At 45.8% G+C, this 24,447-nt stretch overlaps 1 protein-coding gene across 2 annotated transcripts in view; it reads right to left on the minus strand.

The window, feature by feature from the left end:
• NCK2 (NCK adaptor protein 2) overlaps window positions 1–24,447 on the minus strand; it is a 115,374-nt gene that overhangs the window by 25,961 nt on the left and 64,966 nt on the right. For both annotated transcript variants that reach the window (XM_025261123.3, XM_006055976.4), the window contains exons 2-3: window positions 23,357–23,537; window positions 755–996 (exon numbers count right to left, since the gene is read on the minus strand). In XM_025261123.3, the coding sequence (XP_025116908.3) occupies window positions 755–980 (226 nt within the window). In that variant the 5' untranslated portion in view covers window positions 981–996; window positions 23,357–23,537. The remainder of the gene's footprint in view (window positions 1–754; window positions 997–23,356; window positions 23,538–24,447) is intronic.

A 24,447-nucleotide genomic window follows, 5' to 3' on the forward strand; every position in this document is an offset into this window, starting at 1 on the left:
CTCAGGGAAGGAGATATCACAGACCTGACCTTCAGGAGTAACTCTTACTCCCTCTGCAGCCGTCACCACTGCAAGGAAGCCTGATGCCCACATCAAGACCGGACACCATCAACTCCAGGGGACCCAGGTGGCCTCTCTCATGTCCAGACACCAGGGAAGGGGACAGGCGCATGGGAAGAAAGCCAGGTGCCCAGCTGGCCCCCTGTGAGTCACCCCAGTGGCCTCGGCATCATACTGCCCCCTCCGAGTCCCCACCTTAGCTGCCACCATGAGCAATTGTGGTATGAAATGCTGCCAATTCAACAGGGGGAAACAATTCACCAGGTTCCAGGTGCTTTTCACCATCTCCTCCTCTACTCACAAAGGCCCCATGCACAGGATTTAGTGGGAAAAAAGACTGGATGGAATGACCCGGGCGGAGCTGTAGACGTGCCTGGAGGGGCTAATTCCCATCTCAGGCCCCTCCAGAACATTGATGCCAGGAGACTGAGATGTGCAGGGGGGGAGGTGGAGGTTCAAAACACACGGAAGGGTCAGCTTACAGAATCCTCCAAACTTGAACATCTTGAGGAAATGACAGGCTATTTCTGCACTGCATCTCAAAGTCCAGAGACTTTTAAAAAAGACAAGTAGAAAGATGCCTTTTTTTCCTCAAGCACAAATGAAAATGACAACCCCTCCCACCCCCCGCCCTGAGAGTGCTCCCACTCTGGGCTGGGGTCCAGCCCAGGGGTCCGCTACGCCCACCACTCACCAAGCGTGTCCTTGATGTTCTTCACCAGCGAGCCCTTCTTCAGGCTGTTTTTCCTCTCCACGTAGTTGGACGGCACATAGCCTGTCCGGTTGGCTGCGTTGCGCACCCGCCACCACGTCTTGGAGTCGTCCAGTAGCCACAGGCGCTCGTTCTTCTTGATGTCCAGCTCCTGATCCTGCTGGGCCGTGTAGTCCCACTTGGCTATGACGATGACCTCCTCTGTCATCTTTCATGGAGTACTTCTGCTAGCAAAACATTTGAAGAGTCATTAGAGCCCTGGCCAAACACCACTGCATCCACTTGGAAAACTATACCCTGACAGCTTTTATTACAACTTGGCAACCATCAAAAAGAATGAAGTGATGCCATCTGCAGCAACATGGATGGACCTAGAGATATCATACTAACTGAGGTAAGTCAGACAGAGAAGGGGAAATTGTATGACATCCCCTATATGTGCACTCTAAAAGGACATGGCACAAATGAATTTTACTTACAAAACAGAAACAGACTCAGAGACTTAAGAGAACAAACTTACGGTGGCCATGGGAAAGGCTGGGGGAAGGGATAGTTAGGGAGTGTGGGATGGACATGTACACACTGCTATACTTAAAATGGATAACCAACAAGGACTTACTGTAGTGCACTGGGAACTCTGCTCAATATCATGTGGCAGCCTGGATGGGAGGGGAGTTTGGGGGAGAATGGATACATGTATATGTATGGCTGAGTCCCTTTGTTGTTCACCTGAAACTATCACAACATTGTTAAGCAGCTATACTCCAATACAAAATAAAAGGATTTAAAAAACAAGTCGGCAACTGGCTGTCTCTGGGGTCTTGAAAAAACCTTAAGATGACCTTCCTTCAACAAGCTTTAGTATTTTGTTTAGAAAGGACAAAATGCTTGATCTTATCAAGCAAATCTTAATTTTGCACAGTGGGAACTCTGTATGCTTTGCTTAAAACAACAAAAGCCTTCCAAAATCTTCTACATAAAATAACCGTACCATAATTAAATATGTTCAGTTCAGTTCAGTCACTCAGTCGTGTCTGACTCTTTACGACCCCATGGATTGCAGCACGCCAGGCCCCCCGTTCATCGCCAACTTCTGTAGTTTACTCAAACTCATGTCCATTGAGTCAGTGACGCCATCCAACCATTTCATCTTCTGTTCATTGGTTAAGTAATACCAGATTCTTATAGCTGACATCGTTACATCCATTTTCTCGGGATAAGCTGAATTTTCTGAACATATTTAATGACTGTGACACACTCAAACTGAAGTGGTGTCCTGGACTGATCCTCAAGTATGAAAACCAGTGAAATCCATGTGAAGTCTAGGGCTTCCCTGGTGGCTCAGAGGTGAAGAATCTGCCTGCCAATGCAGGAGACATGGGTTTGATCCCTGGGTCGAGAAGATTCCCTGGAGGAGGAAAGGGCAACCCACCCCAGTATTCTTGCCTGGGAAATTCCATGGACAGAGGAGCCTGGTGGGCTACAGTCCATGGGGTCACAAAGAGTCAGACATGACTGAGTGACTGAATAACAACAGCAACAAAGTGAAGTTAGTCAATAGTTTACCACTAACCAACTCTTACTTCTGACAAATGTCCCTGGTCAGGCAAGATGTTGGCACTTAGAAAACTGAGTGGGGGATATTTGGAATGCTTTGCACTATCTTTGCAGCTTTTCCATAAATATAAAATCATTCTTGGAACCTGAAACACAGATGTTTATAGTGGCTTCATTCATAACTGCCAAGATTTGGGAGTCATCCAGCTGTCCATCAGTAGGTGATGGGTAAATCAACTACAGTCTATCCAAATAATGGAATATTATTGGTTGCTGTTGTTTAGTTCCTGAGTTGTGTCTGACTCACTGAGACCTGCGAGGCTACTCTGTCCATGAGATTTTCCCAGACAAGAATACTGGAATGGGTTGCCATTTCCTTCTCGAGGGGATATTCCCAATCCAAAGATTGAACCTGCGTCTCCTGCACTGGCAGGCCGATTCTTTACAACTGAGCCAGCAGGGAAGCCCCAGTGAAATATTACTCAGTGATAAAAAGAAATGAGCTGTCAAGCCATGAAAAGACATGGAGGAACTTCAGATGCATATAAGACTACGTGGAAGAAGCCCACCTGAGAAGGCTGCAAACTGTGATTCTCACAAAGACTCTTTCCGTGACCAAACTTGAGTCAGACTCCTCTGAATTCTCTGCGCAGACTAGGCATCTCTGCATTCTAGCAAGAATCCTGAGGTGACGCCTCTTCTTAGGAGGTATCCTGTGAGGTCAGTACAGCCAGAAACGCCCTCTCACCTCTGATGCTTCCTCTCTGTGCTCCCTATCCCCTCACTCCTGGACTACAAACTCCCTCCCTCTTCCCTCCTGTAGGTGGATGTGAGCCCAGTCTCTCTCAACTATGGCAAAAGTCCCTCAAAGTACTTCCCTGAGTAAAATCAGCTAAACCATGCTTTAAGAAGTGTCATGTTTTCTTCAATAAATCCAAGAACATAACATTCCAGAAATGGCAAAACTATGGAGACATTGCAAAGATCAGCGACAGAGGGAAAGATGACTGGGTGGAACACAGGGATTTTGAGAGCAGTCTGACAATTCTGCATGATACAGTAATGGTGGACACATGTCATGACACGTTTGTCAAGACCCAAAAATGTGCAATACCAAGAGTGAACCGCAATACAAAATGACTCCAAAACTAAAAGTTTATCAAAACAACAAAGAATTCAGTACATTACATACCTCAGAAAGTCAGTTCTCAAAGTAACAAATAGTAAAAGTATATCTGAATGACTACAATAACTATGGTTACTGTTTAGTTCTTCAGTCATATCCAACTCTTTGTGACCCCCATGAACCATAGCCCACCAGGCTCCTCTGTCCACGTAATTCTCCAGGCAAGAATATTGGAGTGGGTTGCCATTTCCTCCTCCAGGGGATCTTCCTGACCCAAGGATCAAACCCACATCTCCTGCATTGGCAGGAAGATTTTTTACCACTCAGCCACTGGGGAAGCTCCACAATGACTATAATTATGAGCTATTTCCTAACTTCTCAGGTAGAAGATGGGCCAGTATGTTTGCAACAGAAAAATTCAACATTCATTCCTTTAAATGACTACACATTTACTCAAAACCAAGAAGACATGAATAATGGAAAGGCTCTTGACTCAAACCCTCTCCTTTTCTGACAGGGAGGAGTTCTCATTTTTACAGGGGCCACTTCAGGATGACAGAGGGGACCTAGCGCACTGACTCCACAGAAGAATGAATCCCATTTTTAAATAACATGACACTCTCTGCTGCTAGATGCTAAAGACACTTATAAATAATACATGTTCTCCTCCTTCATGAATTAACTTCCAGACTTACAGATAACAAACCTTTGGGGACAGAGGAGATGATTAATAAACCTTATGCATAATGTACACAATATCCAGGGAGACAGTTTACACAAAGCTCATTTCCAAACTGTAGGCAATACTGTTATCTACTTTCAGAAAATCTCAAGCCCATGGGTGTCTCCACATGTACTGAACTCACTGTCAGGTTTGATTTTTGAAGGTCATGGAGGTTGTTTCTCTTTTTTCAGTCGTGAGGGGAGGGGCCTGAGCAGTAAAAGGAATGGGGTTCAGACAGTATTTTATTGGGGCACCAGGTTTGTGTCTTAAATTACAGTTGTTTTAAAGAGAGATTTTAACAAGAACAGCACATCACTCAAGACCAATCAAAGCTATCTATAAATTTTCTGTACAATTTAACTGTGTGAAAAAGCTGGTAAGTTAGGCTCTGGCTGGCATGGTAGGTTTCAGTGCAGGTTGACAATCACAGGGAAAGGAGCCTAGAACATGCTGTGCCTGGCTCCACCCTCATCGGTCACCTGGGACCCCTAGGAGCGGGGGCTGAACATCCCTAGGGTATCACAGGCCTCAGGTGACTCTGACAGCCCTCCTTGAAGGTGCTCCTCCTGGGTCCGGAGCAGGGACTGTTGGAAGTGAGTGCTCAGTCTAGGGGAGGACACTGGTGTGCACAGGGTGCTCGTTTAATCTCCAAACACCCACCTCTTGGGGAAGTGTGAACTTTAAAGAGAGACAATCAGAGATTCAGTGACTTGCTGAACAACAGAGCCAGGACTTGAGCCCAGGGTTGTGCTCCTGTGCTCACTTCTTGGGTGAGTGATCACAGCCCACCATCAACCACCACCTCACCCTAGCAATCACAGCGCTCCATCAACAACCACCTCACCCCAATGACCACACTCCCCCATCAACAACCACAACAATAACCACACCCACCATCAACAACCAATCACAGTCAGTGCACAGGTCTACCCACCCCGCCCACCAGCACCCAGGCCACAGACCCCACTCTGTCTTCCCGTGGCCATTCAGGCCGTAGAGACTGCTGGCTGGACGGCATCCTGGAGGAAGCTGTTGGTAAGGATAGGGGGGCGAGAGTGGGGGTTCCACCCAAGGTCCTGGGAAACTGCTCCAGGAGGCCAAGAGGAGCCAGTCCTTCCAGTGATGAGAAGTCTGATATGAGTGTAGGATGAACTGTGTAATAAGAAGAGGCTGGCGCTGAAATAAGATTATTCCCCAATATAAACCAGATGTACAAATGGACTTAAATTCCTAATACGGAAAAGCCATAACAGAAGAAAGTCTGAGGAAGTACGTTCCAACTGACTACAGAAATTTTATGTCAGAAATGGGACTCTGATGTGGTCTAGGACTTAACCGAGGTCAGATACAAAGCATAGTGTACGTTTACCCCTCCAGCTTGGGCAAGTCAAGAAAATCAAATTTTTGCCTTCATTCACTAAGCTAGTATTCACCTACCTATAGCCAACAGAAAGAAGAGCCACAAAGTTAATATTTTACAGCCAGATCATGTTTCATGTCATGAGACCAGTCATACAATTTTAAGAGTTAGTGATACAGATTAGCAAGAAAAACCCTATTTTATACTGAATTAAAGAAACTCAGAAAATCTAACATGCTAAGCTGCTTTTTCAAGTCTTGGGTGGAAGAAGATTAAAAAAAAAAACCCCAAACAGACTGGAATAGTTATAAAACTTTCTTGGCCCGGCAGTTGTCACTAACTCCTAAAATAATATCAATCCTATTCTGGGACTCTCTAAAAAGGAGCCTGTTAACTTCAGCTTGCTGCTTTAGGGCTGGGTTACATAATTCTCAGAACAACCAACACCCCAAAATGCTCATGGACACTCCCAAAGGGGTCTCGGGGGCCAAGCTGAACCACTCGGTCATAACTGCAAACAAAAAATCTGAATAAAGAGGCTGGGGTTCAGGATTTCCTAGGTGGTCCAGTGTCTAAGATTTCTTGCCCACTGTGCAAGGGGTCTGGGTTTGATCCCTGCATGGGGAGCTAGATCCCATATGCAACAACCCTGAGTTCACATGCTGCAACTCAAGACCCCGCCTGCCACAATGAAGAGCAAAGACCCCACAACTAAGACCCAGCACAGCCAAGCAAATAAAAATTACCATAAAAAACAATAATCTGGGATCAATGCTTAGCTGGGCCTTCTGTGCATGCCCCTGGCCTTCCTCTCATTCTGTAGGACAAGACAGCAGTACCTGCCTCGCCCCAGGAGGTACCCAGACCCCCGGAGGCAGCCCAGTGATGTCGTGATTAAGGGGCGAGGTTTCATGTCATACAAGCCTGGGTTGGAGTCAGCTGTGCACCTCAGCCCAGCTGCCCTTCTGTCGTGTGGGGCAAGAAGACCACCTCCTCCAGGAGTTTGTGAAAACAGCTGAGCCCCCTGCCCACACACAGACTCAGAACGGGAATCACAGTCAGCATGAAAGCACGGTGCATGCTATACCACTGACGGGTAGTGTCGGGGGCCAGGCTGCCAAAATCTCCTGCCCAGTACTAGCATGCAAGAGAGGACAGTGGGGGATGCTCAGGCTTTGGGATGAGACCCTTCTCGTGGGTTTGAATCCTGGCTCAGGCACTTTCCAGCCTGTGGATGTGGACAGGTTATCTTACATCTCTAAGCCCCAGTTTCATCATTCATTCAGTGTCTCTGTAGATCCATCGTCTCTGCTTCACAGGGTGACTGCAGACCTGGGATGAGCTCACCATCAGGAAACAGCCCCATGGGCACCGGGGGATGCTAGCAGCTCCTCCTATGACTGGGCTTCCCTGGTGACTTGGCAGTAAAGAATTCGCCTGCCAAGGCAGGAGACATGGGTTCTGATCCCTAGGTCAGGAAGATCCCCTGGAGGAGGAAATAGTAACCTACTCCACTGTTCTTGCCTGGAGAATCCCATGGACAGAGGAGTCTGTCCATGGCGGGCTACGCTGCATGGGGTTGCAAAGTTGGACACAATTTAGCAACTAAACACAACAATCTTTGACTGTGTGCCTGTCCCCATGGAGGAAGGCGTGCCAAGCCCGTTTTGTTGTTTATTTTCTCTTTTACATGTAGTGTATTTTTGTGCCTTAGGGAAGCGGTAATACCTTGACTCTCGTCATGGCTTAATTAACTTGCTAAGAGCTGGAGCAACATGAGATTCCATATCGTGTCCTATTTGAAGTTGAAGTCTAGCAGCTGTAATTAGTGATACGCTTGCAGAAAGCCACCAACTGGCCTTTCTGTTCCCCTCAGGACATCACAGGCTCCTGCCAACTCCTGTCAAATGAGTCGGTATCTGGCAAGTCTTATCTACCACGCAACCTGAAACTTTAATAAAGAATTTATAAGGTCTTTTAAAGTTGCTTCTGACACCGTTTCTCTGAGTGAGTCTCCTTAAAGCAAGTGTACTATTTTAAAGTATTTGCAAAATAAACAAAGGGGGGAAAACAGTGTGATAAATGAGAGAAAACAATGAAAGTGTTACTTTTGTTTGGACTGACCTTGGCATGGTTACTTGTGGCATTCTTTTTCCGTGGGCTGCTGTAGGCACTTGCATAGACTTAGTGGCTTGAAACAGCCCAAGTTCATTCCCTTACAGTTCTGTGGGGCAGAAGTCCCAGCTGGGCCTCACTGGAGCTGAGTCAAGGTATGGGCAGGGCCATGTCCCTTCTGGAGGGTCCAGAGAAGAATGGTCCTTATGTCTTCCAGCTTCTGGGCACTGCCCTGGTCCAGGCAGGCTCCTCTCTTATTCTTCTGCCTCCTCTCCTGCTCACAGGGCCTCTGTGGTCACAAAGGCCTACAAGGGTGTTCCCTCAAGATAAGCTGATCAGCAACCTCCTTTCCCCCATGTTTCCCCACATAGCCTAACATATTCACAGGTTTCCAAGGAGGAAGATGTGGACATCTTTGCTAATATTCTTCCTACTTGTTTAGTTGCTAAGTCGTGTCTGACTTTGTGACCCCATGGACTGTAGCCCTCCAGGCTCCTCTGTCCATGGGATTCTCTAGGAAAGTATACTGGAGTGGGGTGTCATACTGAAAACCTCTATTTGAGTGAATTTCTATAATTGGTTGACCGCATTGAAAGCATGAGCTCTTATAAAGAAAAAGCCTTGAGACCCATATTGAAGTAGATTACCTTATTGGACTAATTCAGAATGTATGTTGAAAATCAAGGTAAGGATGACTTTTTTCCCCCCATGTAGTCAGTCTCTTTTCTTACCGGTTGCTCTCTACACCAATTATCTGCTCATAGCTCTACATTTGGACACGTCTATATCTACGTGTGCACACAGGTATTTTTCTGAAATTCAGGTTAATATGCTAGAGGTAAAATATTACACTTGTTTTGTTGGTCCTTTTGTCTCTGTTTTGAATTGAATTCAATAAATCACATTTCCTCCATGTAAGGTTTATATTACAAATGGGACTGGCAACATTTTAAAGCTGTTTATGACCCTGGTCTTCTTTGAGGCTGGCTAGATGAGTCCTTCCGTAGAAGGGTGATGAGGCAGGTGCATATTAACCTTGGATCATCGGTGCCTTTCCTTGACCTTCCCATTAGGCCGGGTGGCTGCAGCCTCAGCAGCCGCTGTCAGCACATAACGGGATCTCCCACACAGTGAACAGGTGAACAGGTGAACAGGTAACCTCAGGCGACGCAGGTGACCCTGGGGAAGGAAAGCCTCATCTGCGCTGAATGGGGCCCACCCTGCTCTTCAGAAAGGAACCTGTCCTGTGGTCACTGCCATTTCTCTTGGCTAGGTCATTCCTCTCTCTCCTGGATTGTCTTTCCTGCCTGCTGACAGCAGACACTGTCCATTAGCCAATGAAGGGCCGCCCTCCGCTCCACTGCCTGGCGCACCCAGCCCTGCTTCACTTTCTCTCCTCCTCTTTCACAGGCCCCTCCTCATGCTTCTGACCTAGGCTGTCTGGGGGGCCTTGACCCCATCCTTTTGCTCCCTCTCTAAACAAGCTGCTCCCAAGTGCAGCCTCCAGCCCTGCCCCCCAAGACGTGGACTCCTCCCCCACCTCTGAGACACCTCCACCTGAACGCTCCACGTGCTGCCCCAGACGTGGACCCCCTCCCCCACCTCTGAGACACCTCCAACTGCTCTCCAACTCACCCAAACGGAACTCTTCACCATTTACACCAAACCACAGCAAAAAAAAACCAATCAAAGAGCGACCACAAAATCCACCCCCTCTGTCTCCCCAGACCCGCTCTGAGTCCATGAGCATAAGATGAGCATCCGTCCAGGTGCCCACAAGGCAAAACTTTTGGCACGTCTCACAGAATACACGCACCCCATTCATTTCACTTCAGTTCACCTTCAAAATACTTCTCAAATTTTACCACCGTCGGACCCTCCACTGCCCAGCTCCAAGCCAGCCCCACCTGGGCCCAGACCACACAGTTTTTTCTCCCCCACTGGGTCAATCTCCACCCTCGCGGTCTGCCTTCCCAGCAGTGGCCTGTGATGCTCCTAAACGGACGGACGGTAGGTTGTGTCTCCTCCGTTCAAGCCTCGCACCCTTCCCACCACAGGAGAACACAATCCGAGGCCAGCTCTTCCTCCAAGCTCACACTCCCTGCTCCTCTTGCCTCCCCTGCCCCCTCCCTCCTTCCCAAATTCACAGCCCACCCTGATGAAACCAAGTCTCCACCCAGCTCATCTGAAAGAACCGCTGTATCCACAGCTGCTCCCCTCCAACACACACACATTTTCCTGCTCTGCTTTCTCTCTCCCTGGCACTTACTGGGACCTCATGTACATTTTTATTGTCTGTTTTCTCGCTGAATAAGATTCCTCGCAAACAAGGATTGTGTCTCCTCATAAACCGAGCACTTGGAAGGGCCTGAGCCTGTGTACCCAGACAGCACATGAACAGCAGCATGGGTGCTCTTTGCCAGCAGCTGTGTGGCCTCCACCACCAGAAGACACTGAGATGCTGCTTCCTGTGCTCAAGTCCTGATGTGCAGCCAGAATCACAATTAAGAAACTTTATTTAAAACAATCTCACCTTAGATAGGGGCTTCCCTGGTGGCTCGGTGGTAAAGAATCTGCCTGCAATGCAGGAGACCCAGATCTGATTCCTGGGTAGGGAAGATCCCCTGGAGAAGGGGATGGCAACCCACTCCAGTATTCTTGCCTGGGAAATCCCATGGAGAGAGGAGCCTGGTGGACTACACAGTCCATGGGGCCGCAGAGAGTCAGACACAACTGTATCGCTAACACATACGTTCACACTCACCTTTGATACTGTCATTGTTATTCTACATAATAAGGGCTCTTCATTCATGAGGGAAGCCATGGAATAATTTCAATTAAAATTTAAAATTTTGTGTCATTCAGCTACTTTGAGTAAAAGGGGAAAAATACATAGAATATACATAAATATTCATGAAATACAGATCAATAAGGAAGGGCAAAATTCCAACTCTTTCTGACAACTGATAAGAAGAGCAGCAACAGAAAAGGAAAGATGAAAGTTCAGCAAAGCTCATTAAACTACTGAGGAGGCACTGTCTCAGACCTAGAGACATACCTGTCAATAAAATGATTTGAAAACTTTGCATTTATCTTTAACAGTCTCCAAATTTAAAAACAGGATGTTGAACACTGAAGCAATACAAAGCATACACATAATCCTTCCAGCAGAGCTGTAAGAATTTAAGACTCCTTTTTATAGGAAAGCATTAAAGTATATAAATAGTGGTATGCATAGCTGGCACAGTAAAAGATCATTCTAGTTCAAATAAATCTCGATTCTCTAATAGGAATTACCAATCCTCCCAGATCAAAATATGATGAAACTGGCAATTTGTATGGAAACACAAAAGATCCTGAACAGCCAAAGCAATCTTGAGAAGGAATGGAGCAGGAGGAATCAAACTTCCTGATTCAGACTATACTACAAAGTTACAGTCATCAGTATGTTAACACACAGACAGTATGGTACTGGCACAAAAACAGAAATATGGACCAACAGAAGAAGATAGAAAGCCCAGGTATAAACCCACACACCTATGGATACCACCTTATCTTTGACAAAGGAGGCAAGAATGTACAATGGGGCAAAGACAGCCTCTTCAATAAGTGGTGCTGGGAAAACTGGACAGCTACATATAAAAGAATGAAATTAGAATACTTCCTGACACCATACACAAAGATAAACTCAAAATGGATTAAAGACCTAAATGTAAGGCCAGAAACTATAAGACTCTTAGAGGAAAACATAGAACACTCTCTGACATAAATCACAGCAAGATCCTCTATGACCCACCTACTAGAGTAATGGAAATTATAACAAAAATAAACAAACGGGACCTAATTAAACTTAAAAGCTTTTGCACAGCAAAAGAAACTATAAACAACATGAAAAGGCATCCCTCAGAATGGGAGAAAATGATAGCAAATGAAACAACTGACAAAGAATTAGTCTCCAAAATATATAAGCAGCTCATGCAGCTCAATACCAGAAAAACAAACAACCCAATCAAAAAGTGGGCAGATGATCTAAATAGACATTTCTCCAAAGAAGACATACAGATGGCTAATGAACACTTGAAAAGATGCTCAGCATCATTCATTATTAGAGAAAAGCAAATCAAAACTACAATGAGGTTATCACTTTGTTCCGGTCAGAATGGCCATCATCAAAAAAATCTACAAATAAAATGCTGGAGAGGGTGTGGAGAAAAGGGAACCCTCTTGCACTGTTGGTGGGAATGCAAATTGATACAGCCACTATGGATGTAGATTGGAGGAGATTCCCTAAAAAAACTAGGAATAAAACTACCATATGACCCAGCAATCCCACTACTAGGCACATACTCTGCTGCTGCTGCTGCTAAGTCACTTCAGTCGTGTCCGACTCTGTGTGACCCCATAGACGGCAGCCCACCAGGCTCCCCCGTCCCTGGGATTCTCCAGGCAAGAACACTGGAGTGGGTTGCCATTTCCTTCTCCAATGCATGAAAGTGAAAAGTGAAAGTGAAGTCGCTCAATCATGTCTGACCCTCAGCGACCCTATGGACGGCAGCCTACCAGGCTCCTCCGTCCATGGGATTTTCCAGGCAGGAGTAGTGGAGTGGGGTGCCACTGCCTTCTCCGGCACATACCCTGAGGAACCATAATTGAAAAAGACACATGTACCTTAATGTTCACTGAAGCACTGTTTACAATAGCTAGGACAAGGAAGCAACCTGATGTCCATCAACAGATGAATGGATAAAGAAGTAGTGGTATGCATACATACAATGGAATATTAGCTATAAAAAGGAACGCAGTTGAGTCGATTTTAATGAAGTAGATGAACTGAGAGCCTATTATACAGAGTGAAATAAGTCAGAAAGATAAAAAAATATATCGTACATATATATGGAGTCCATATATATAGACTCTAGAAAGATGGCACTGATGAGCCTATTTGCAGGGCAGCAAGGGAGACACAGACACAGAGAACAGACTTGTGGACACAGTGGGGGAAGGAGAGGGTGGGACAAACTGAAAGAGTAGCATGGAAACGTATACACCCCATACGTAAAACAGACGGCCAGCGGGAATGTGCTGTGTGACACAGGGAGCTCCATCCGGTGTTCTGTGACAATCTACAGGGGTGGGATGGGGACGGAGGTGGGACAGAGGCTCAAGGGGGACGGGATAAATGGATTCCTATGGCTCATTCACACTGATGTGTGGCAGAAACCAACACAATGTTGTAAAGCAATTATCCTCTAGTTAAAAATAAAGAAATAGAAAAAATATGATGAAATTGGGACTTCCCTGATGGTCCAGTGGTTAAGATTTCACTTTCTAATGCAGGGGGTACAGGTTTGATCCCTAGTCGGGGAACTAAGATTCCCACATGCCTCTGAGGCCAAAAAACCAAAACATAAAACAGAAGCAATATTGTAGTAAATTCAATAAAGACTTCAAAGAACAGTCCACATCAAAAAATATTTTAAAAATAGGATACTTGTAAAGTAACCAGTACATATAATGACAAAAGACCGGTTCCCAGAATATATAGAGAGTCCTGCAGTTCAAGAAGCAACAGAACAACAACTCAATTGAAAGCAAGTGGAGACAGTCATTCATTGTCCAGAAGGACAGCACAGATGATGAATCAACTCAGAAAAGCTCACTGCTTTTCTGATCCAAGACCACAGGGGGAATGCCTTTTAACACTAGATGGACAGAAATGGCCCAGGCTGATGATGTGAGCATCAGGGAGGCTGGGAGGCAGTGGAGATCCTCCTATTGTGCCAAGACGGGGGGAAGGCAGTTCTGCCTGGGAAGATGATGTGGGGTTGGATGGAAAGCTGGATGCTGACACAGTACCAGGAGGCATCTCCACGCCTCATCCGCAGCACAGAAATTGTGCTCGGTCCAGAGCAACCCTGCTTCTGACAGTTAAAGAGGGGCTTTGAAAAAGTGCAAGTGTCAGTCGCTCTGTCGTGTCTGTCTCTTTGCAACCCCGTGGACTGAAGCTAGCCGGGCTCCTCTGTCCATAGCATTTTCCAGGCAAGAAAACTGGAGTAGGTAGTCATTCCCTTCTCCAGGGGATTGTCCCGACCCAGGGATTGAACCTGAGTCTCCTGCACTGCCAGACGATTCTTTACTGTCTGAGCCACCAGAGAAGCCCAACCACATCTGGGGGTGGGTGCCAAATATCCATTTTGATCTTTGGTCAGTTTTTCTTGGGTTATATGTATTTTTGATACTGAGTTGCTTGTTGCTGTTATTGTTTAGGAATTAAGTCCATGGGGTTGCAAAGAGTCAGACGACTTAGTCACTTACGTCCATTGAGTCGGTGATGCCATCCAACCATCCTCTGCTGTCCCCTTCTCCTCCTGCATTCAATCGTTCCCAGCATCAGGGTCTTTTCCAATGAGTCAGCTCCTCCCATCAGGTGACCAAAGTACTGGAGTTTAGCATCAGTCCTTCCAATGAATATTCAGAGCTGATTTCCTGTAGGATTGACTGGTTTGATCTCTTTGCTGACCAAGGGACTCTCAAGAGTCTTCTCCAGAACCACAGTTCAAAACTGTCAGTTCTTCAGCACTCAGCTTTCTCTATGGCCCAACCCTCACATCTGTACATGACCCCTGGAAAAACCATCAGCTTTGACTATCTAGACCTTTGTTGGCAAACTGCTATCTCTATACGTGTCACAAAATCTGCTGTAAGAACTCAGGTTAAGAGCACAGGCTCTTCGTGCCCAATCCCTCCAACCAAAGCAAGGCTGACTTGGGGCGGGAGGGGGGCGGTCCTCAGATTCCCTGCATTTCCCACTCATTCCCCAAGTCCTGGATGGCAGGGTGCAGGGGTGGGGGTGCCAGAAAGGAAGCAGCATTTCTACAGAAACGCCCCCTGTGGATGAAGCATCCCACTTCCCCCAGTGAGCTGGGGGCTGCCCTGGGCTGCCCCTGACCATGGCCTGCCCACTTGTGCCTGGGGAGGTCTGCATACAGGTGGGAGAGCCAGGGCAGGCCAGAGAGCCTCCACCAACTCCGTCAATTCACATGTCAATGTGACTGTCAGTCAAAGTCGACTCCGAGAGGCTCAGAAGGCAGATGTTATTTCACAGTGAGATGCAGGGTTGGCCCCCAGTTGGGGACCAGCAGGTAGACACGGTCACCCCCCTCAGCAAGCACTGAGGGCTACTGGCCTGCATTCAAAACTGCTTCTGCTACTGTCTTGCTCATTAACACAGCACCAAAAACTGCTCCCCTTAAACTGATCTTTCATGGTTTCAGTTATTCATACCCTTTATTCATACCTTTCATACCAGTTACTCATTCGATTCATACCATATCACTCAATATGATTTTATAACCATCTCAACATCTTGAAATCAAATAGTTTCCATAATAGCCAAAAGCAAAGTTGATTCTGATCAGCAGAAACCTAAAACTCAAGGTGCTTTTCCACTCTCTGCACTGAGACAGGCCAGCAACAGGAGAAGGTAGGACCCCTGGAACCACCAGTGACCCTCCAACTGTGTTCCTGGACCACTAGGGCTGCTCATTGCAGTTTTCTACACTTCAGAAAAAGTGTAGGGGGAGAAAAAAACAACTCCAGACTGGCACACACTGCAGTGGGTACATACATGAATTCTCATCTGGCCATGGATGAGTTCAGCATTTCTTAGCTTTACTGACGTACGCTTAGAAGTGACACGTATTAAATGTGTATAGATGGATGAGTTTGGACATATGCATATACCCTTGATCCCCAAAACAAGGTAATAAATACATCCATTACCTCCAAAAAATTTACCCATTTGAGGTCTAGTTTGCTTTTGAAAAGCTGACACCCCTACCCGGCAACACACACAGACACAGGACAAATATGTTTTTGCTTTTCTGGAGGAAGGATGCCAAGAAAAACTCTTCACCTCTCCTAATTTTGGAACCTCAAGTGCAGCAGCGCTCTATTTAAAGCTCCAAGTGGCTGGAGTGGCCTGTTTCTTAGAATTGTACACACGCGGTCCAGGGACGCTGAGACCAAGACAGCGTCTATGTGGTCAGCGCCCCCATAGCCCCCATGCAGCCCTGAGTCAGGCATCACCATCTGCTGGGCCATCCTGGCAAATAAAGTGAACTCTTCAGGCTCTTTTCCACCTTTTATAAAATGGGGGGGAGATAGCCACATCACCTGATCTTAGAATTTATAAGAAAATTCATTTGCAAGCTATAAGGTACAATTCAGAGAGTAGTGAAGACATGACTGTAAAGCTATGAATTCATTTCTATAATCTTTCCTAAGGAAAAGAATGGGGGTGGCAGGGGCAAGGGTTTGCTTTTTGTGTTTTTAATTTGGCCACCTTTGATGTGAAGAGCTGACTCACTGGAAACAACCCTGATGGTGAGAAAGATGGAGGGCAAGAGGAAAAGGGGGCAGCAGAGGATGAGGTGGTTGGGTGGCATCACTGACTCAACGGATGTGAGTTTGAGCAAACTCCGGGAGACGGTGGAAGACAGAGAAGCCTGGCGAGATGCAGTCCATGGAGCTGCAAAGAGTCAGATATGATTTAGAAACTGAACAGCAACAATCTGTGTCCAGCCTTCAAGCAAGTCACACTGATGGGGCATGTTGGCTGTGACAGAAAAGGGAAATGCTTGCCTAAGCTTTGATCATCACCTCAACCAGCAGAAAAGGATGATTTCATGGCTGCACAAAGAAACGATCAATCTTGATTTTCTGTGGCTTTGCTCTTGACACAGGTACTATGGAAAACGCAGGGGACACATGGGATGATCACGCACATAGGAAGGGTAAGAGGTCCCTCTGCCTCCACAAATGACTTCTCTCAGAGGTCAGATGGTAAACTGGGAGCCACAAACACACAGTGACACCTGAGACGGACACAAGTGCAGGTCCAAAGACCACTGAGCTGGCCCTGGGGTCTCGGGAGGAACGAAGCCTCTGGGGGATTCAGGTCTCGGCTCCCACCCTCAACTCCTTCCAAAGGCTTCCTTCATGCATTCCTTGAGATTCCAAAGGGACTGGTTTCCAAACCAACCTTTGTTGCTGGAGATTTTGCGAGGGAAAATAAATAAAATTCACTGTCGAGCAAGAATGAAAGGCTTTGGGTCAGAAAGATGTGGGTGCACAGCCCACTTTGTCCTACAAGCACTGGGTTGTGGCCAAGTTGTTTCATCTCTCAGAGTGGTGAGGGGTCCCTGGTTTAAGGAAAGCACTCCAATACCAGTCTCCGCCATGTCACTTCTGTGGGATGTCAGAGACAGGAAGCAGAAGGAATACCAGCTTGGAAGCAGTGGACCATGGGCAGGGCAGAACGCTGCTGTGTGAGTTCCACTCTGAGACCCTGGAAACCATCTTCGCTCAGTGTCTCTGCCTATGCAATAGGGGGTAATAAGGACCTGTATTTCAGCCACAGATAGTGTCCTGGATGGAGAAGGCAATGGCACCCCACTCCAGTACTCTTGCCTGGAAAATCCCATGGACGGAGGAACCTGGTGGGCTGCAGTCCATGGGGTTGCTAGGAGTCGGACACGACTGAGCGACTTCACTTTCACTTTTCACTTTCATGCATTGGAGGAGGAAATGGCAACCCACTCCAGTGTTCTTGCCTGGGGAATCCCAGGGACGGGGAAGCCTGGTGGGCTGCCGTCTATGAGGTCGCACAGTCAGACTGAAGTGACTTAGCAGCAGCAGCAGCAGCAGCAGCAGTGTCCTGGAGGGGCCAAGCCTGAGTCAAGCCCCTGATAAGTACCTGGTACTTTACATCTGCCTCCACTGATTCACAAGTAGGTTAACTGTGGTAGAATCAACACAATAAAATTTTTTGTTAAGCAACATTCAGTACTTACTGGGCAATTATTTAAACCAATTATTGCAGCTCTAGCCACTACATCTACTAGAACATCAAAGGCTACAGCCAACCCTAGACACTGAGTAACCCCTGATGCTTTCAAATTGTCATGCTAGAGAAGATTCTTGAGAGTCCCTTGGACTGCAAGATCAAACCAGTCAGTCCTAAAGGAAATCAACCTTGAATATTCATTGAAAGGACTGATGCTGAAGCTGAAGCTCCAATACTTCAGCCCCTGATTCCAAGAGTCAACTCATTGCAAAAGACTCTGACGCTGGGAAAGATTGAGGGCAACAGGAGAAGGAGGCAACGGAGAATGAGATGGTTCGATGGCATCACGGACTCAATGAACATGAATTTGAGCAGATTCCAGGAGATAGTGAAGGACAGAGAAGCTTGGAGTGCTACAGTCCATGGGGTCACAAAGAATTGGACATGACTTAGTGACTGAACAACAACAAATATTTCAAGCAAATATTAGCAGACCTAAAGGGAGAAATAGACAACAATACAGTAATAGTAGGGCACTTCAATATACCACTTTCAACAATGGATAGATCATCCAGGCAGAAAATCAATAAGAAAATTTGTACTTAAACTACACACTAGACCAGATGGACTGGACATTGACAAAGCATTTCATCCAATAGGGGCAGGCAGAACACATATTTTTATAAAGCACACATGGAACATTCTCCAGGATATACAGTATCATATATTAGGCCAGAAACAAGTATTAATAAAATTAAGAATGAAATTACATCTCTTCCCATCACAATAATCAGTTATAAGAAGAAAATTGGAAAATTCATAAATACATGAAAGTTAAATAGCATGTTACTGAACAACCAATGGGTCAAAGAAGAAATAAAAAAATATATGAGACATTAAGAGACACAAACTACCATGAATAAGCAACAAGGATGTATTCTAAAGCACAAGAAAATATAGCCATTATTTTGTAATGATTTTAAATGGAGTACAATGTATAAAGGGCTCCCCTGATAGCTCAGTTGGTAAAGAATCCACCTGCAATGTAGGGGATCCTGGTTTGATTCGTGGGTCAGGAAGATCCCCTGAAGAAGGGATAGGCTACCCACTCCAGCATTCTTGGGCTTCCCTTGTGGCTCAGCTGGTAAAGAATCTGCCTGCAATGTGGGAGACCTGGGTTCGATTCCTGGGTTGGGAAGATTCCCCTGGAGAAGGGAATGGCTACCCACTCCAATATTCCGGCCTGGAGAATTCCATGGACTTTATAGTCCATGGGGGTTGCAAAGAGTTGGACCAACTGAGCAACTTTCGCTTTCACTTTCACAATGCATAAAAAACACTGATCACTATGTTGTACATGTGAAACTAATATAACATTGTAAATCAAGTCTATTTCAATAAAAACAACTATCTTGAGACAAATTAAAATGGAAACACAATAGACCAAAACTAATGGGATGCATTAAAAATAGTTCTAGCAGTGAAGTTCAGAGTGATAAAAACCCACGTTAAAAAAAAACTGAGATCCAAATAAAGAAAACTTTACACCTCAAGGAACCAGAAAAAGAAGACCAAGTGAAGCCCATAGTTAGTAGAAGGAAGGATAGTAATCAGAGAAAAAATAAATGAAATAAAGACTAAAAAGATAACAGAAAAGGTCAGTACAATGATGCCTATGCTAACATTTACACCTTGGGTATTCACATCAGCAACTGCCACAGCATGAAATCCAGTCTGGATTATCTTTCTGTGCCCATATGTCTTGTCATCTACGCACTGTCTTCCTGTATAACACCCACGTCCTTCCACCTATTAGACTGCTCTCCTGAAAAAGTCCTCAAGTAGATTTTCAAACAATCTTCAGCACAACATATGAACTATTCACATCCTCCATCTCCAGGAAATACCAGCCAGCCTCCAACAATAGTGAGTCACTGTCAATGCTGAGTTATCCAGGGAATAATTAAGGGCAGACTACATTGTTAAGTTTACTCCAATGGAAATGGAAGGGGCTTGTCTCCACGCTCCTCCCATGATCTCCACTCCCCTCAAATCAGGCAAAGTCAAGGCCGGGGAGTTCTCAGGACCTGGCTCCTTAATTTCAACATGGGAGGGATGGTCAGGGGAGAAAAGAATGCAGCGCAGGGACTACAGGCCCTGGATACAGGGGGCTCGGGGGGCACCCAGAGATGCAGCTGACATCCCTCAAGACTGCTCCCCTCGGTCCAGCCCCAGGGACGGCTAGCTGAGATGACACCAACTTGGGGTGCCCAGTAACGTGGAAATGTTTCCGAGGCTGACTCCTCACTTAGCACCTAACCAGGTTGGCACTGTTTTCTTTCTCTCCAGGACAAGGCAAGTGACAGGCTGACCAAACCGTCACCTTTCCTGTGGGCACATCAAAGACCACTGACCCAATAGCATATGCCAGTCCCCACCTGTTACTGCTTAAATGATGTGCAGACTGATTACCATGGGCTTCTCAGGTGGCTCAAGGGTAAAGAATTTGCCTGCCATGCAACTGGGCTTGATCCTTGAATCAGAAGATCCAGAAGTAGGAAATGGCAGCCCACTCCAATATTCTTGCCTGGAGAAGCCCATGGACAGAGGAGCTTGGCAGGCTACAGTCCATGGGGTTGCAGAGTCCAACATGACTTAGCAACTAATCAGCAGCAGCAGCAGCCCTGTGCCTTAAGACCCATGATGCCCCTGCTCCAAGTCCCCTTCTTTAAAATTCACTCAGTTTCCCTGCCTCGGGCACTCGAGACTTGCTCTAAGAACCTGACATAGCGGAAACCAGAGCTGTCAGGGTCACACCCCATCCCACAAGGCCACGAGAAAAAGAGTCTGGAACAACTGTATTCCATCTATTTTTGTAGCTACTGAAACAGTCACAGCAGGAAGAGTAGCCTAGAATCCAGCTGTGCTCACAGTCAATATTTATTACGTGAAAGGACAGATCTACTGATTTTCCCACTGGACAGTTTTCAAAACCACAAAAGCAATTCTTAATAAGAAAATCATGGTTTTGCTGTGTCTGTCATAAACTTAAAAGTCTATTTAAAATTACATGCATACAAATATTTTTGTAAGTATCTTTGCATGATAATCTGCATATAACTGTCCACCGGGCATCACCTCTTGTTTGCGTGCTGATAACAGACTCTCGCTGGGCACTTACGAAGAACACATCAACACTTCCTCAATTAAGCCTGTGATTTCCCCCTGACTTATGACCTTCTGGAAGAGGACCCTGACAGTCACTTAGAGTCTGCTAATGTCACCCATGACCGAGCTTCTAAAGAATTCATGTCAAGACTCCATTACTGATGAATCACTAATGAATTCTGTTGACCAGATTCAAGGATTTACACTAATTTCTAGCTTAGATTAGCATGAAATCTAACAAACCAATTGATATATGACTATACTTACAAATGAGCAAGTTTTAATAGGTTTCCCTTCAACAACTATTTAAAAAATTGAGTGGTCATCGCTAAGATTTTTTTATGAAAAGGAAACCTCCCAGGATTGGACATGAAACACCCAATGCCGTCCACTCACACAAGGTCTGGAAGAGAAACCTGGGAGGGGCTGTTCACTGCCCAGGAGGACGTAAAGCCAGAGAGAGCCGGCAACGTCCTGTGGGGAGAAGGCAGTCTCGGGGTCACTTACGGGGACACAGAGAGGAGGAGGGCTTGGATCAGCTGCTGAGATGAGCTCCAGGTTCTCAATTCCAAATCAGGACCTGACCTGGAAATCACAATGGATGCCCCGCCTCTTCCCCAAACAGGTGGGAAGAGGGTCGCTTGCTCTAAGGAAACAGTAAAGCAGAATTCACCATCTTACTCTAAGACACGACGTATTGACTCCATGACCTTCTCCTGGCCACACATCAAAGGGGAACGTAACTGAAATCCAGGTGGTTCAAAAACAAAAAGGGGGTTGAGAAGAAAAACCTGATTTACAAAAAGTTTAGTAGCAGTTTTAGACCAAATGAAAGAAAATTCTAATTTATATTAAAAGTAAGAAATCTACAACACTCAAACCAAGAGATTTTGTAGTCTGAAGTCACGGGTTCAAGAATAGTTTAAAGCCAGATTTATGATTACCAAAGAGGAAAGGTCGGGGGAGAGATAAATTAGGAGTTTGGGGCTGACATGTATAGACTACTTAATATAAAAATAGATAATTAACAAGGACCTACTGTATAGCACAGGGAACTTTACTCAATATTCTGTAATAACCTAAAAAGGAAAAGAATTTGAAAAAAATGTATGTGTGTATTTATATAAGACTGAATCACTTTGCTGTACACCTGAAACACAACATTGCAAAGCAATTATATTCTCTAATGTAAAACAAAAAAAATTTTTTTTAAAGAATAGTATAAAGGAATTTGTGAATAATAGAAGCAAAATAAGCCTTGAAAGGAAAGCTCATAAATTGGGTGTTATTCCTCCACAAACCTAGACAGTGTGTTAAAAAGCAGAGACATCAGTTTGCTGACAAAGGTCTGTACTGTCGAAGCTATGGTTTTCCCAGTAGTCATGTATGGATGTGAGCATTGGACCACAGAGAAGGCTAAGCACTGCAGAACTGATGCTTTCAAATTGTGGTGCTAGAGAAGGCTCTAGAGAGCCCCTTGGGCTGTGAGGAGATCAAAGTAGTCAATCCTGTGCTGTGCTTAGTCACTTCAGTTATGTTCAACTGGAATGGGTTGCCATGCCCTCCTCCAGGGGATCTTCCCAATCCAGGGATTGAACCCAGGTCTCCTGCATTGCAGGCAGATTCTTTACCATCTAAGCCACCAGGGAAGCCCACTTAAGCCTAAAGAAAATCAATTCTGAATATTCACTGGAAGGACTGATGCTGAAGCTTAAACTCCAATATTTTGGCCACCTGATGAGAAAAGCCAACTCACTGGAAAAGACTCTGATGCTGGGAAAGATGGAAGGCAAAAGAAGAGGGTGACAAAGGATGAGATGGTTGGATGGTATCACCAACTCAATGGACATGAGTTTAAGCAAATTCCGGGAGATGGTGAAAGACAGGGAAGCCTGGTGTGCTGCAATCCACGGGGTTGCAAACAGTTGGACACGACTGAGTGAGTGAACAACAAACCTCCACTTAGGAGACAACACTCTGAAGGTGAATTGGACCTTCTCATAAAGCACTTTATTGCCCAGTCAGAGCCAGGACCCCAGAGGAACTGACTGCCAGCCAGCATCTTGTATCATCTAAATTAAATGGTCCAAAATCATGTTAGGGCTGAGAAATGCCTATTGTAGAGATATTCTTTTGTCCAGTACCTGTTATTCCAGGAGCCTTGAATCTCAAGCCATATGCTGTGGCACAAGTACAATTTTAACACGAGAAGATTTCTCATAGGAACACATAAACCCTCCCTCGGAATCCTTAACCATTTGATGTTTTGATGCAACCTTATCTTCCCAGCATCCAAGCTAGGATGAAGCCTCACAAGATGGAGCTCACCCTGAAGACAGCTCCTACGTATTCCGGACACCCATCCCACGCGACACAGAGAAGGCCCATCTCCTACAGACACAAGCTACCTGTCCAGCCAGGAGCTCAGGCGCCGGGCATCTCACAGGTTGGAGGCACCCACGGTCCTGCCTCCTAGCTTACCTGCTGCCACCATGTACCAAAGCAGGAACAGTGAGTCTAAATTCTGAACCACATCCCTTGGCAACTTACATTTTATAAGGCTAAACAAATCAGAGCTACATTTATTGCCGTTTTACTAACGTAAAGCGTACGCCCAGTGCAACGTGGGCATCTAAGGCGAAAGCAGTCACTCCTCCTGCCTGTCTCAGGCGGAAAGCCACACTCACCTTCGGCACCCAGTTACGAGAGGTGACACACAACGCAGAGCTCCTCAAAGGCTGAGTTCCTCAGCTGACTGCACCTGAAGTCACCAAGCTGCTGGAGTTCTCCAAATTCTCCTATCCAATTCAAATCTCAGCAGAGAGTGACGATCCAGGAAGTTGCTCGAAGAAAAGGAACGTAGGAAATCTGAAAAGAGACAGAAGAGACCATTTATCAGGGCAGCTTGCTTGTTGGATTTTAAGTTACTGCTTGAGAAATAACTGATTATTTGTTTACCTGAAATCAGTATTTTACTTGTTGTTTAGTCACTCAGTTGTGTCCAACTCCTTCTGACCCCATGGACTGTAGCCTGTTAGGCATCTCTGTCCATGGGATTCCTCAGGCAAGAATAATGGAGTGGGTTGCCATTTCCTTCTCCAAATATTTTTAATAGACCCCAGGAAAAAATGTGCTTTATATTTACTGACCTCGACCCAAACAAAAACTCCTTTGCCCTGCTCTACTTTCCAGACCCTGGGTCAACGTGGAGGCAGAGGGTAGGTGGGGACCCCCTTGGGGATAACCAAGGGACCCAAGCTCCCAGATCTCTTCCAGCCCCCTCCCCACAATATCGCTGCCCACACCCTCCAAGCCTGCTGAAAACAAAAGAGCAGCTGCCAAGTGGAAATTCAAAAAGCCTGTCTGGGAGCCTAATTAGGGAGAAGAATTGCAGAGAATGGATATCATGTAGAGATTTCATCTCCTGCGCGGACCATTCACTGAGAAAGGCCCTGCCAGACCCACAGCTTCGTCCTTATCGGGATGAACACACACACACACACACTCTCTCTCTCTCACTACTATATATAAAATAGATAGCTAACAAGGACCTACTGTATAGCACAAGGAACTCTACTCAATACTCTAATGACATATACGGGAAAAGAATCTGAAAAAGAGAGGCTATACTGTATGTATATGTCATGTGTATGACTGAGTCACTTTGCCATACAATGGAAACTAACACAACATTGTACATCAGCTAGACTCCAATAAAAATTTTTAAAAAGAAAATATCGCTACAGGAATCTGAAGACAGCATCCTGAAATTACAGAG

Source organism: Bubalus bubalis, chromosome 12, assembly GCF_019923935.1.
Source record: "Bubalus bubalis isolate 160015118507 breed Murrah chromosome 12, NDDB_SH_1, whole genome shotgun sequence".
NCBI classification, from domain to species: Eukaryota; Metazoa; Chordata; class Mammalia; order Artiodactyla; family Bovidae; genus Bubalus; species Bubalus bubalis.